Genomic DNA, 14,074 nt, shown 5'->3' on the forward strand with positions numbered 1-14,074 from the left:
ATTGGCCTTAAATCTCATGTGAGATCCTACATGGATAGCATGTAGGAGGCGTATACATGATTTTTTTTTTGAAAAGTTTATGTAAAAACGAAGGGAACTCTGCCGAAATTTTTGCAAGAGCACGGTTGATTTTGGTGTTGCTCGCTTTCTTGGGCAGAGGGAAGGAAGTCTGGCTGTGGTGCCTGTGTCCATCTTTTCATTGGGCACAGGCCAGGCTACCTGCCCTTTGCCCAATAAATTTTTTTTACTGTTATGATCGTCGATATACGCGTCGCTATACCCGTCTATACCAGCGTCGATATACGCGTCGCTATACCCGTCTATACCAGCGTCGATATACGCGTCGCTAAAAAAGCCTTTCCACGTGCATATCGACGCTCTTTGCGACAGTTTCACAGAGACGCGTATATCGACGCGTATAGCGACGTTAAGCGTCTCTATATACGTCGATAACCCCCTTTTTTGTTGTAGTGTGTTAAGTCATGCAATGGTCCTGCTCTTTGAGAGAATTTTGCTATGAAGCATCTATAGTATTCACACATACCAATAAAGCTTCTTAGCGCATGTAGATTCCTTGGATTAGGCCATGCTTTTATTACCTCCAACTTTGATGGATCCATACGGATACCATCTTGAGAGATAATGTGATCTAAATATTGGATCTCTTGTAGAAAAATTTCACTTTTCTTTTGATTAATGAAAAGCTTATTCTCTCTCAAAACTTGAAAGATTACCTGGAGGTGTACTTGTACTCCTCAAGAAAATTTGAGTGGCCTGAAGATTTTTGTCCATCGTGAGTTTGAATGCGGTTAGAGCATTTGTCAAGCCAAAACTTGTAACTTATGAAATAGATCTTCTACCCGCGGCATGGGAAATCTTTTTCTTATAGTGATCCTATTTAGTGCTCTATAGTCGACACACATGTTATATGTGCCACTTTTATTTTGCACTAAAAGTACTTGTGAACAGAATGGAGAGGAGCTAGACCTTACCATTCCTTTTTCAACCAATTCATGCACTTGCCTCATGATCTGCTCTTGTTGACCTTGTGAAACTCAATAAGGAGGTTATTAGGCGGTGAGCTTCCTAGTAGAAGCTCTATTGCATGGTCATCATCCCCTCATTTTGGAGGTAGCTCACTAGGGATGTCATCAATGAAAACATCTTGGAATCCATCTAGGAAATTAGACAAATCTCATTCCTTTTGATTCCCTTTGTTACTTGTGAAAACATTAGAATCATTTACAGGTTCTCTAACAAAAATCATATACGCAAAAATAGAGCTTTTCATTGACTTATCAAAAGCAAGCATATTTACCAAGGATATGGCGTTCCTCAACTCATTAGCATCTATGTACATGCTCTTTTCTCTGTAGGTGAAATAAATTCTCCTTTCAGGGAACTTCATGTTGGCAGCCATGCGGTTGAACCATGGTGCCCCTAGGATAACATCCTCATGTTGGAGAGGTAAAAAGAAGTCTTCTTTGTCGACGTAGCTTTGGACATGAAACCTCAACTTCCCAATCAAGGGAGTAATGGAGGCTTGCTATCCCTTTGAAAGCTGCATCGGTAGTTACAGTATCTCCCATCTCAAAAGCTTGAATGCTCAACTTAGTGGCCAACTCCATTGACATGAAGTTGTGAGTAGAGCCAAGGTCAAAGAGAATAAGGGCATCATGCTCCCTTACTTTTTCCCAAGCATAGGAGAGGTATGAGCCTTTTCAATGGGTATCCTCTTTAGAGCTTCAACCATGGAAGCTCTAGGAGTGTCATCAAGTACATTTCTTTTGGGGCAAGAACGATAACCATGTTCTGCTCCCCACACTTAAAGCATTTATGGTCTTTATGAAAGGCCTCCAATTCTTTAGGAGAGAGCTTATCTTTACCTTTGTAAGCTCCTTTCTCCATGGCCTTGTTGTTGTTGGTGTTTGTGTTGCTTTGGGAAGAGTTTTGAGCATTGCTCTTCCCTTAGCTTCATTTGGATCCTTGTTTTCCATGGGCTTGAAATTTCTTCCTCCCCCTTGTTGGAAATCGATCCTTGAAGCAACCATAGTCTAGTGGATGACTTCGGTGGTAGTGCTAGGCCGTTGTGAGTTGACATACTCCGCTATTTCTTCAGGTCATACCGCACAAAATTGTTGCTTTTGTTTGATGAATTCTATTCTTTGAAAGACTGTAGCTTTGAGATGTAAATCCCAAAACTTGTTTACATATTTGTGGATAGACTCGTTGAAGAGTAGCTTCAAACTCCACCATTTGGTAAGCACTTTGTCCTCTGCATCGCTTGCAAGGAATTGCTTCACGATGGAAACTGTATAGTTTTCCATGTCTTTGGGGCCTCACCGTTGCCATGAAGGCTAGCCCACCATTGACGAGTAGATTTCTATGAGTGCATAGCTACATGGCGTAACTTGGAGGACTCCGTGAAGCCCTCGTCTCCAAAGGTCTCATCAAATTGTTGGATGAAGGAAAATACTTTGTTGGTGGCACCAAAGGTGCCATCATAGGTGAGAAAATAGATACTCTTTCCTCCCCCTTTGAATTTCTTAAGCTTTTGGGACCTTCGCCATGTAGGGTAAGTTTTGCAATGTACTCTCCTCTTGTATTCTCTAGGAGAATAACTATTGCTTTCATCGGAAGAGGAGGAAGGTGAAGACGGTGACCTCTTTCTTGCCTTTTTCTTCCTTTGTTTTCTCTCTTCCCTTTCGGAATGACGAGGACAAGGACTATGGGTTGACCGTTTCCTCTTGGGAGGAGTTGACGATAGTCTAGACCGTCGTCTTCATGGAGCCACATCTTTAGAGGAAGTTAGTGTTACCATATACATGTGGTAGTGATGTGTGTGAACACACTAGGACCGCCGGGGCATTTTTTCCCTCTTTAGGAGGTTTTTTTCCCCGTGCATTGTATATACGCCCATCACTCTAGGGCTAACTATCTTTCCATTGCACACTAAGTAACACACTCTCTATTGTGTGCCTTGAGCTTCCTTCGTCTTCTCCAAGCTGTGTGTGTTTCTCTGCAACCCTAATTCCAACAATTGGTATCAGAGCAGGTCACGTCCTCCCGTGCTTAGTCGCCAGCTGCTCCAGCACACGCCTGCTCACTTTCTCCGATTTCAGTGAGCTTTGGCGAGCGTTCGCAGGTCGACAAATATTTTGGGAAAGCTCGAAGAGCTTAGTCTGTTCAAAATTTTAATTTGGGCTCATTTCGGCCTCCGTTTCCACTACGGGCAGTACTGCACAGGCTATTTCGTCATTTTGTGCAGATTTTCTGTCAGTGCCGTTTTCTGCATAACAGGTGCCTTATAGTCTTCTACGGTTTGTGCTATATAGCACAAGTTCTTCCCGCTCCATTTCTCCTATTTTCGGCCAGTTTTCACATCAGGTGCAGCATTTACCATGGCTGACAACAACAACACAGATGTGTTCAAGATGTTTGCTGCTAAGGACAGGTTGGATGGGGACAACTACCCTATGTGGGCTTATATGATGCAACATGTTCTTGTGTCAAAAGGTGTCTGGAACATTGTGCAGGGCATTGATGTACGTCCTGGTTCTGAAGATGTAGGCGATGTTGAGGATGTTGCAGGTCTTGCTGCAAGGATTGCAGCTGTTAGAGTTGTTTTGCCTACGACAGAACAAGCTCGTTGGGATGTTAAGGATGCGCAGGCTCATGCATTGATTGCGTTGTCTGTGAAGCGCACCATTATTCCTCACATCCGTTCAGCAAAATCTGCAAAACAGGCTTGGGATATTCTAGCAGGTCTTTATGCAAGCCGCAATGAGGCTAAAATTGCTTTGTTGCGTAAAGAGCTAGAGTCGAAGATTATGCATGAGGAAGATGATATGGACACTTTCCTTGCTAGTGTCAAGAATATCAATGAGCAGCTTATTTCTGCAGGTGAAGTCATTCCAGACAGTTCCCTTGTGCAGACTGTTCTTGATGCCTTACCAGATTCCTACCAGACTTTTGCTAGTACTTGGAGACTGATGACCCAAGGAAATCCTGAAGTTGGCAAGTTTGATGCATTATGCACATTGCTGTTGCAAGAGTCACTTTCCAGAAAAAACAGGACTAGGCAGCGTGCAGTTGAACAGGCTTTTATTGCTTCTCAAAGAAAGGGTGGTAACAGTAATGCAGCCACTTCTTATGGTTCTGCTGCGAGTGGCAAAAATTATGTTCCTAATGCTTCTGCTGGCAGTACTTCGTCTGGCAATTCTGGTGATAAGGGCAAAAAGACGATGCGTTGCCATTATTGTAAAGCCAATGATCACTTGATCAAATCGTGTCCTAAGTTAAAAGCCAAAGAGGCTAAGAAGAAAGAGGGTGGTTCCACTGCAAATGCTGGTTCCACTACAAATGCAGCCATTGTTGAGTCTTCTGTGAAAGGAGACTGTGTTTCTGATGTTGATGCAGAATGGGCGTTTAGCGCAGAGTGCACTTACAACCTGCTGTCCATGATGCATGCTTGTCAGTTGCTGCAGATTCACATGTGTGGTATTTCGACAGTGGTGCTACAAAGCACATTACCTCACATCGTGAATTGTTTACCTCTCTCGATTCTGTCCCTCATGGAAATTCAGTCACTTGTGCCAACAACGCCTCTTATCCAGTTCAGGGAGTTGGAAAGATTGTGCTCACTGCTGCTAATGGCAGTTCCTTCACACTTGTTGATGCACTTTATGTACCTGGGATCAAGAAGAATCTCTTGTCTGTATCCGCACTTGCTAGACTTGGACTTGTAGTCAAATTTGTGACAGATGTACAGTTCATGATCTCAGTTTTGGTGATGAAATTGTTGCATCTGGGCTTTTGTGCCGTGGGCTGTATAAGCTCACTTTGTATGACAAGTGTGGACAAAATTTTGCAAATGTTGTTGCAGATTCAAGGGCTATTTCAGATGCAAAACTTTGGCATGCACGTTTTGGTTATTTGAATTTTGCCAGTTTGTTGCGTTTGCAGAAATCTGATATGGTTGCTTCTTTGCCACCTCTTGAAGCACATGTCAAACATGTTTGTGAAGGCTGTATTTTGGGTAAAATGCAGCGTTCTAAGTTTCCAAAGGATGGTTCAGTTCGGGCCACATGCAGGTTGCAGCTTGTGCATAGTGATGTTTGTGGGCCCATGCAAACTCCGTCCTTGGGCAATTACGTGTACTTCGTGACTTTCATTGATGATTACTCCAGGCATGCATGGGTATTTCCGCTTAAAGCGAAGTCCGAAGTCTTTATGTGCTTCAAACAATTTCTGGCTATGGTTGAAAATGTCTCGAAATGTATTATGGACACCCTCCGTTCAGATCGAGGGGGGGAGTATATGTCTCATGAATTTAATGCATTTCTGGCTAGTCGTGGGATAAAACACCAATGTACAGTGCCTTATACACCTCAACAAAATGGTGTTGCTGAGAGGAAAAACATGTCACTGACGGAAATGGCACGATGTATGGTCAAAAGTCAAGCTTTACCACATTCTTTTTGGCTTGAGGCCATCATGTGTGCCACTTATGTACTTAACAGGTGTCCTACGAAAGCTTTGCAGTCTATTACTCCATATGAAGCATGGCATGATAGAAAACCTTCTATTGAGCACATGCGTGTTTTTGGCTGTTTGGCATATGCTTTGGTGCCACAAGTGCAACGCAGAAAATTGGATGATAAGGCTGTCAAATGTATTTTTGTTGGTTATAGTGCTGAAAGCAAAGGTTACAGGTTGTATCATCCGCAAACAAAACGTATTCTGGTTTCTCGAGATGTAGTGTTTGTGGAAGATTCTGTTCAGCACTTGTTGTCATGTACTAGAGACAGTAATGTAAGCTCACAGGACATTTATGACACTTTGTTGCCTCTTTTCAGTGGTGGAAATACGAATGTAAGTTCCAATGAGGTAAATGTACAGCCTATGGGGGTTTCTGAAAATGTTTTAGATCAGCCTATTACTGATGCAGATGTACATGGTGTACTTGATGAGGAAAGGGCTGAAAATGAGCAGGCTAGAGGTATGCCAAAATGGCTTGTGCACACTTTGCGTGACAGTAAATTGGATGCACCTTTGTCTAGTCGTACTCGTTCAGGCTCTCGCCATGCATCTTATGCATCAGATTGTTATGCTTTGGCTGTGTCTAGCTTACATGATGTTGAGGAGCCTCTGTCTTTTGATGAAGCACAGAATTCAGAGAATTGGATGGCTGCCATGCAATCAGAATATGATGCACTTATAGAAAATGACACATGGACTTTATGTGATTTGCCTCCTGGCAAAAAGACCATTGGTACGAAGTGGGTTTACAAGTTGAAATGCAAGCCGGATGGTGAGATTGATCGCCATAAGGCTCGACTTGTTGCAAAGGGTTATGCACAGCAAAAAGGCATAGATTATGAAGAGACTTTTGCTCCCACTTGTCGTATGACTACTGTGCGTTTTCTATGTGCATTGGCAGCTCATTTTGGTTGGGATGTACATCAATCAGACATTGTTACTGCTTTCTTGAATGGTGACATATTTGAGGAAGTTTATGTAACGCAGCCTCGCGGTTTATTCATAAAAGGACAAGAGGACAAAGTGTGCAAATGTAAGAAGGCTTTGTATGGGTTGAAGCAATCTCCTCGTGCTTGGTATGAGAAAGCTGACACTCATTTGGTTAAACGAGGCTTTCGTAACAGTCCAACAGAAAGCACATTGTATGTAAAGCGTGAGGATGATGTATTTCTCATTGTGGTTCTTTATGTTGATGATTTGCTGATCACTGGACCAAATGAGAGACATATTGCTGAATTTAAGGCTGATTTGAATGCTACTTTCAAGATGAAAGATTTGGGGCTGTTGCATCATTACTTGGGTATACAGTTTAAGCAGTGTGATGGTGGTATTGCCTTGTGTCAGAAAAGTTACATAGAGACATTGCTATGTAAGTTTGGACTTGAGGATTGCAAACCTATTGCCACTCCCATGGAAACAGGTTTGAAGTTGAGTCTACATGATGCTGGCGATCCTGCTGATGTCACTCTTTACCAAACTGCTGTTGGCTGCCTGATTTATGTATGCAACACGAGGCCAGATATTCAGTTTGCAGTCTCGCAGGTCTGCAGATTTATGCATAGCCCAGGGTCTAAGCATTGGCAGGTTGTCAAGAGGATTTTCCGCTACCTTAGTGGCACTTTACATCTTGGCTTGTTTTATCCCAAGGGGGGATCATTGCCGCCAGACTTACATGCTTTTTCGGACTCAGATTGGGCTGGTTGTTTTGACACGCGAGTGTCCACAAGTGGTTTTTGTTTTATGCTTGGCAGTTCATGTATATCATGGTTGAGCAAGAAGCAACCTACTGTGGCCACTTCGAGTTGTGAGGCTGAGTACAAGGCAGTCTTCACAGCTACGGTTGAGTGTGTATGGCTCAGACGCCTTATGGCTGACTTGGGTGTTGGACAGGACACTGCCAACACTATCTACACTGACAGTCAGAGCGCATTGGCAGTTGCGAGGAACCCAGTTTTTCATGCTCGCACAAAGCACATTGAGGTGCATTACCACTATGTCAGGGAGAGGCTCTCAGCAGGAGAGATCAGCTTGGCTTATGTGCCAACACAGGACAACCTTGCAGATCTTTTCACAAAGGCATTGTCTCGTGAGAAGCTTGAAGCTTTCCGCAAAGCTTTGGGCTTACTCCCCTTTGTGGACTGATCCTGTCCTCAGGGCATGGCACTTCCCTTTACTCATGTGCTAGCTCTCGTTCACCGCATCACTCCAGGGGGGATTTGTTACCATATACATGTGGTAGTGATGTGTGTGAACACACTAGGACCGCCGGGGCATTTTTTCCCTCTTTAGGAGGTTTTTTCCCCCGTGCATTGTATATACGCCCATCACTCTAGGGCTAACTATCTTTCCATTGCACACTAAGTAACACACTCTCTATTGTGTGCCTTGAGCTTCCTTCGTCTTCTCCAAGCTGTGTGTGTTTCTCTGCAACCCTAATTCCAACAGTTAGGGATTCATTTATTTCTCGTTCTTTGGATCCCTCATCTCTTATGGGAGAGAGTCTTCTTTTGGGAATCTCATCAAGAGACCTCCTAAACTCTCTCTCCTCTTGGGGAGGAAGGGAAATCCTATAAGCTCGAAGTTGTCGGGTAACTTCAGCTTGCAAAGTAGGGTTGCCCATAGCTTAATGCAACCTAGTAATAAGATAATTGATAAACATGGGGGCATCACCATTAGCACCTTCATGTGCAAAATCAAAGTTATCAATGTTCATTCTACTCTCTTGGTTATTGTTAGCCATGCTAGTTATACTTATGTGTTTACTTAGTGTATCCTTTGGCAATTCAAAACCTTAGTTGCTACTCCTCTTAACCTTTGAAACTAAGTACTTAAGTATCTACACCCACGGCTCGAATTGGTTAATTACAGAGAGTAGTGGAGTGAGTCTAACATAGCAGAATTGCCGAGGATAGCTCCTTTCGGACTTCTTATGGCTCAATAATGGTTAAGCTGTAGGCAAGTCTGAAAAGACCCCATTATTAAGACCAAAGCTCCTTAGATGTGCACCATATTGCACATAGTGGGCTCAACAAAACCGATAATAGATCCAGTCCCACTTACCCTAATATAATTAACAAAATGAACCATTAATAGGCTACTTAAGGACCTCTCTATTTAAACAAGAACAGAGAAACCAAATGCTCGGATACCAATGTAATGGGAATGGCCTATGAACTTTGAGAATAGCAAAATTAAGAGAATTAAGGTGAGTATTTTTGTGAGATCACTTTGCGAACATAGAAGATGAACTTAATTGATGGTAGCAACGTAAACATAGAACTTAATTAACTTGGCATGAATAGTACTTTTGCAAGAGACAGAGTATTAGAGAACATGACAATAGTTGAGGACCGGATTTACTTGGAGCTGGTGCCCCCTCCAAAAGGCATTTGTATTATAGATTCTCCCATTAAGAGAGACTTTGGTACAATACAAACTTTGCGTTCCTTGTGACCTTGGTTATGCTATGAAGATGGAAAGCTTCATGCATCACGAGTTTAACATAAACTTTGCAAAAAGCATTAACTATCCCAAGCCTCAGTCCCAAGGCCTTAAACACCTTCGAAGGTGGAGAGAGCTAGCGGGGAATGAGGATAGGGAAGAGGAAGAAGAAACATTCCATAGGAGAAAGAAATAGTTCCTCAGTACTTATCATCACTCTTCTTGCTTAGCATAGCATAATAACATAGTAATGAAGATGAAGAAGATGGCAAACTTAAGCATTGAAGCATGGCTCTTGGTTGGATTTGCATTCCATAGCCAAGAGTGTCGGTGTAGGCTCTCCACTTCTCAACAAGCTTGGAGAAGGAGATGGAGCTCTTGCACTTTGCACTCCACACAATGAGAGAATGTGTGTGTGTGTGTGTGTGTGTGTGTGTGTGTGGGAGAGTATACCCCCCTCTCATGCTTGGTCCACACCTCTCTCTCTCTCTCGTGTATTATTTTATTATTTCATTTGGACATGTGTCCTCTTTTTCCTCTTCGAGAGAAAGAACTTAATTATTTATTTTTATGTATTTATATTCTCATTGGACCCCTTTAAAACCTATCCAATAGCATTCAAGCACATCATGAGGGCCACATGTGGAGGATCATTTAAACATGTGTCTTTTATGCTTATTAAGTCATTGGGTTTAATTTGAATACTTCAAGGACTTAGTCAATCAAGTAAACATGTGTCTTTTATGCTTTTTAAGTCATTTGTTTTGAATTGAATACTTGAAGCCTTAGTCAATCAAGCATGAAACTTTCATGCCTCTTGAGAATTTATCTTTGAATTTAACATTTCAAAAACCTTAGTCATTTAAGCATAAAAATCACCTCAAGCTTTGGGCAAGGTTCCCACAACCACTTTAAGCATCTTAGCACCTCATGCTTGGGTAGGATCCCCACCTCGAGGTTAGCCCTAGCTTGCGTAAGGTCAAAAGACTTTTTTAACACTAACTTTTGGAGGTCTTTAATGAAGCTAACCCGAAGGTCTTTTAGGCTCCATTAGATGCACATTGCTCTTTGATAGACTGCCTCAGTTTGGACCCCTTTTGAAATGTAACCATCTCTCCTCTTGGTCCCTTGCTGAGGTAAATCTAGAAGAACTTATTGCACATTGCTCTTTGGTAGACCGTCTCCTTTTGGACCCCTATTGAGATGCAACCATTTCTTCTTTTGGTCCCCTGTTGAGATAGGTCTAGAAGCACATATATATATATATCCTAACTCTTGTTCCCCTTTTATCTTCCCATATTAAGTGATCAGTTTAATATGAGAAAATGATTTGGTAAAGTTAGATATTATAAGGAATCTAGAGAGGGTCCTCAAAACCACAATATGTTTCTCTTATAGCCATTGACTTGTGATTCAATAGTGAATTGGAAGGTCTTTAAGGTGCAAGCATATTTGATTGCATATGGAGAGAGGCCTTCACTTCACATCCAAAGAAAACGGCGCAAAGCTTCTTAACCTTGTCTTTGTTGAGCATATCCTACAATCAATGCACTTTAGGAGATGATATCCTGCATAGGAAGGTCATCAAGATCTCTTCATACTTTTGTGAAGGCACCACATTGGCATACATATTGATGAAGTACCAACAAGCACGACATGTCTCTTCAACAACCTATGACTAGCAAGGTGATCATGAATTCTCTCATCCATGACATTGAGTACAAGCATAGGTGACTATCTGAACACCATTCTTCACTTTGCATCTAATGAAAATGACACAAAGCTTCCAAACCATGTCCTTGTTGAACATCATCCGTGACATTGTGTAGGTTATTGCATCTAGATAAATTTCTTCACTTCACATCTAATGAAAACAACATAGAGCTTCCTAACCATGCCCTTGTTGAACATATGCTAGAATCAAAGCCCTACAAGAGACAACATCTTGGACAATAAGCTCATCAAGAACTTCTCGTGCTTTTGTGAAGGCCACAAACCAATGTGTTACATTAGATATTTGGCATTAAATGAACAAAGCATTGCAAAGCACAACATGTCTCTCCAATAGCCCTTCACTAGCAATCTGATTGTGATTTCTTTCCACCATGTCAACGTCTCGTGATTCAATGAAAATATCAAAAGCTTCCTGAACTTGTCCTTGTTGAGCATATCTTGCAATCAACATGCTCCAGGAAAGAAAGGTCACGAAGAAATCTTTGTGCTTTCATGAGGGCACCACATTTGGCATACATATGGACCAAGGCACTAACAAGCACCACATGTTTCTTCAATAGCCCCCCATGACTAGCGAATTGATGGTGAATCCTCTCATCCATGACAAAGTCTTGCATAAGGCCACAAAGCTTTCAAGGTGGAAACATAAGTGAATGCATTTGGAAAAGGCCTTCTTTTAATCTGGTTAAAAAATCCCACAACTTCCATGCCATAACCGTCTTGAGCATATCTTACAACCAACATGTTCCTAGTGTTGACAATCCACAAAGGATGCCCTTTTTGTCCTTCCATGAGGGCACCACATTTGGCATTCATATCACCCAAATCACCACCAAGCATGACATCTTTCTCGAATAGCCCCCGATTAGCAATCTCATCATGAATTCTCTCATGCATGTTAACGACTTACGTAAGGCCACACGCCTTCAAGGTATAGGCAATTGCATTTGGAGAGAGGCCTTCCCTTCGCATCCGATGAAAACAACATAGTGCTACCTTGCCACAATCATATTGGGTATATGTTGCAATCAACGCGCCCCAAGGGATGACATTCGAAACAGAAGCCCATCAAACTTCTTATTCTTTTGAGTAAGGTAGCTCAAATTACTACACAATTGGAATCATGGAGGTAAATCTCAAACCATCTCTATACTTAAGGCATAAACGGACAATCACAATTCCAAAGCAAGTTGCTTCATGCAAGAGCACAGATGGATCAAGTTAACTGCTTTTGGGATCAGACATTGACCCTTGCAACACAATGGCCAGAGTCAAAATCTAGGGTGGAGCCGATATCATTGAGGCAAAAATTAGGCATGTATGCATAGGAAAATAAACATCAGCTTAATGATGTGTGTAAAGACATACAGATGGTTGAACGGAAAAGGATCTAAATTCATAATCTAAAACGATCATTACATGACAACAATTGTACCTAAATGTTTTGCATTTGCACTTCAAATGAAGAATTTCGTTATCTATGTGCATATGCACAAAGTGAACCTATCATCACATATGTTGTTACCATGTTCTCAACAATAGAGAGCGGACTTTTGAGTGTAGGTATGCACTTAGTCAAATTGGATAATGCCTGAACTCATCATCTTAAGAACACATCTCACCATACATGCACATATAACAACCAAGGGACAAGGCAGTGCGTACCATCAAGCATAGGGTACAACAAAGAAGACACATGAGGAGTTGGAGGAGAAGCGGACTACATGAGACCATAGTAAGGGCCAAGGTCATGGGTGCCAAAGATGAGGAATACAGGGCCGTGCACATGGAGGCCTTTCGAGTGTATTGTGGCTGACCTCCAAACCTCCAAACCCTCACACTGACCTTCAAACATCCAAACTTGTAAGCCTGCAAATCCTCACGCTACTTTCGAACTAGTGCATATTCGTAAACCTGTCAAAATAACATGTGGCTGAAATTTGGAGCTATTTACGCATGAAGTCAAGCGTTGATTAATGAGTCACATGCACAAACATCTCGTTCAGAAGCTTCACATTGTAAGATTATGAGGTTGAATCTCATCTTAGTTGAACGCAGCTTTAATTTTGCCTTTATGGTACATCATTCTCGCAACTCAACTTGAAAGCCACCGCACCCTATTGCACATGAACAACAAAAATGCTTTGAGTCTAGGCTGAATGATGCATGATTTACTGGTCCACACACCATATCAAACGTAGGGTGGTCATGGGACATGGCGTATTCGGTAGCGATCAGAATCAGAATGTAGGAGCCTTGGTATAACTTCATTATGATACGTGTCCATTTCTTATTGGTTACATGTGGACACATTAAGCTTTAGGAATGGCTGAAAGGTAACCAGCCAACCCATAAACGTTGTTACATGCTACATTGGAAAAAGATGGAGCTTGTCAGCGTCAGTTCCACCAACAAAGTGCGCGAGCTATGGCTCTGTACGCGATCCCCCAAATCAACGTCAAGGAATCCTCTCGCTATGCCCTGCTCTCTATCTATGCAAAAGGTGGCGCCTCAGCGCTTGAAAGGAAGAGTAAGCTTCCGATGTGAGGCCAATCAGTCCACGCCATCCTTAGAAGGTTTTCCTGTGTTTTGACATACTCTTCTACATGCATATTCACAATGCATCCATTTATCAAGGCCATGCCCGAGAATACAGACACATAACTTATTACGATGACCAGGAAACATATGATAAAGACTTTAGGGATCCTTGAATATGTATGCATATACACACACACAACAAGGCTGTATGGATTCCCGATGAGTGCCTCTACGAGGCGTGCCCAGAAACGTTCCATACTCCTTGGGGGACTCATCTAGCTCGGGCCTGTAGCGTCTTGTCAACTTCTAACTAGCTTGGATCCCACCGTCACACTCCCGTCGTCAGCCATCAAGGTCAGCCAAGTGTTCATTTGAATTCACTACTCCCATGTAGGTCGCGTGGTTCTGAGCCAACGCAAGGACATATTGTCTTGGCTCTAGGTGACCTCAATCATTTGCGGGATTGTCGGCACGCACCCCAGCAGAGTAGAACTACCAAGATTTGGTTTACCTTCTAGCAAAGGTGGGCAAGATGATCAATGTACAGATTCTTTGGTGGGATTCTATCAGATAAGAGTTTGAGGGGTGAGATATGGTGGTGAGAGTACTCCATACGAGCCTTGTGGCCTTGTGCATTGTGGGGGCCTATTTTCGAAGATGGTTCCTTGTTTTCAACGCTAGATCCAAGGTTGCATGAGTACGTACCAATCTTACATTTTTTCGTATAGTTTGCCTTTCAATATGTATGGTACAGCACGTACATGATCATCAAAAAAAGTTTATACTTGTGTAAAACACACATGCAAAAGTTTGTGTG

At 42.3% G+C, this 14,074-nt stretch overlaps 1 protein-coding gene across 2 annotated transcripts in view; it reads left to right on the top strand.

Moving 5' to 3' along the window:
• The first annotated feature begins 13,052 nt into the window (after positions 1-13,052).
• The window catches only part of GLB1 (nitrogen regulatory P-II-like protein), a 40,003-nt gene continuing 38,981 nt past the window's right edge, over positions 13,053-14,074 (top strand). The window contains exon 1 of one of the 2 annotated variants that reach the window (XM_086508820.1): positions 13,053-13,246. In XM_086508820.1, the coding sequence (XP_086364946.1) occupies positions 13,144-13,246 (103 nt within the window). In that variant the 5' untranslated portion in view covers positions 13,053-13,143. Of the gene's footprint in view, positions 13,293-14,074 lie in introns of both variants that reach the window. The other variant, XM_086508819.1, reaches the window with a different exon arrangement.

The sequence above is a fragment of the Adiantum capillus-veneris genome, chromosome 3 (assembly GCF_014529385.1).
Source record: "Adiantum capillus-veneris isolate H3 chromosome 3, ASM1452938v2, whole genome shotgun sequence".
NCBI classification, from domain to species: Eukaryota; Viridiplantae; Streptophyta; class Polypodiopsida; order Polypodiales; family Pteridaceae; genus Adiantum; species Adiantum capillus-veneris.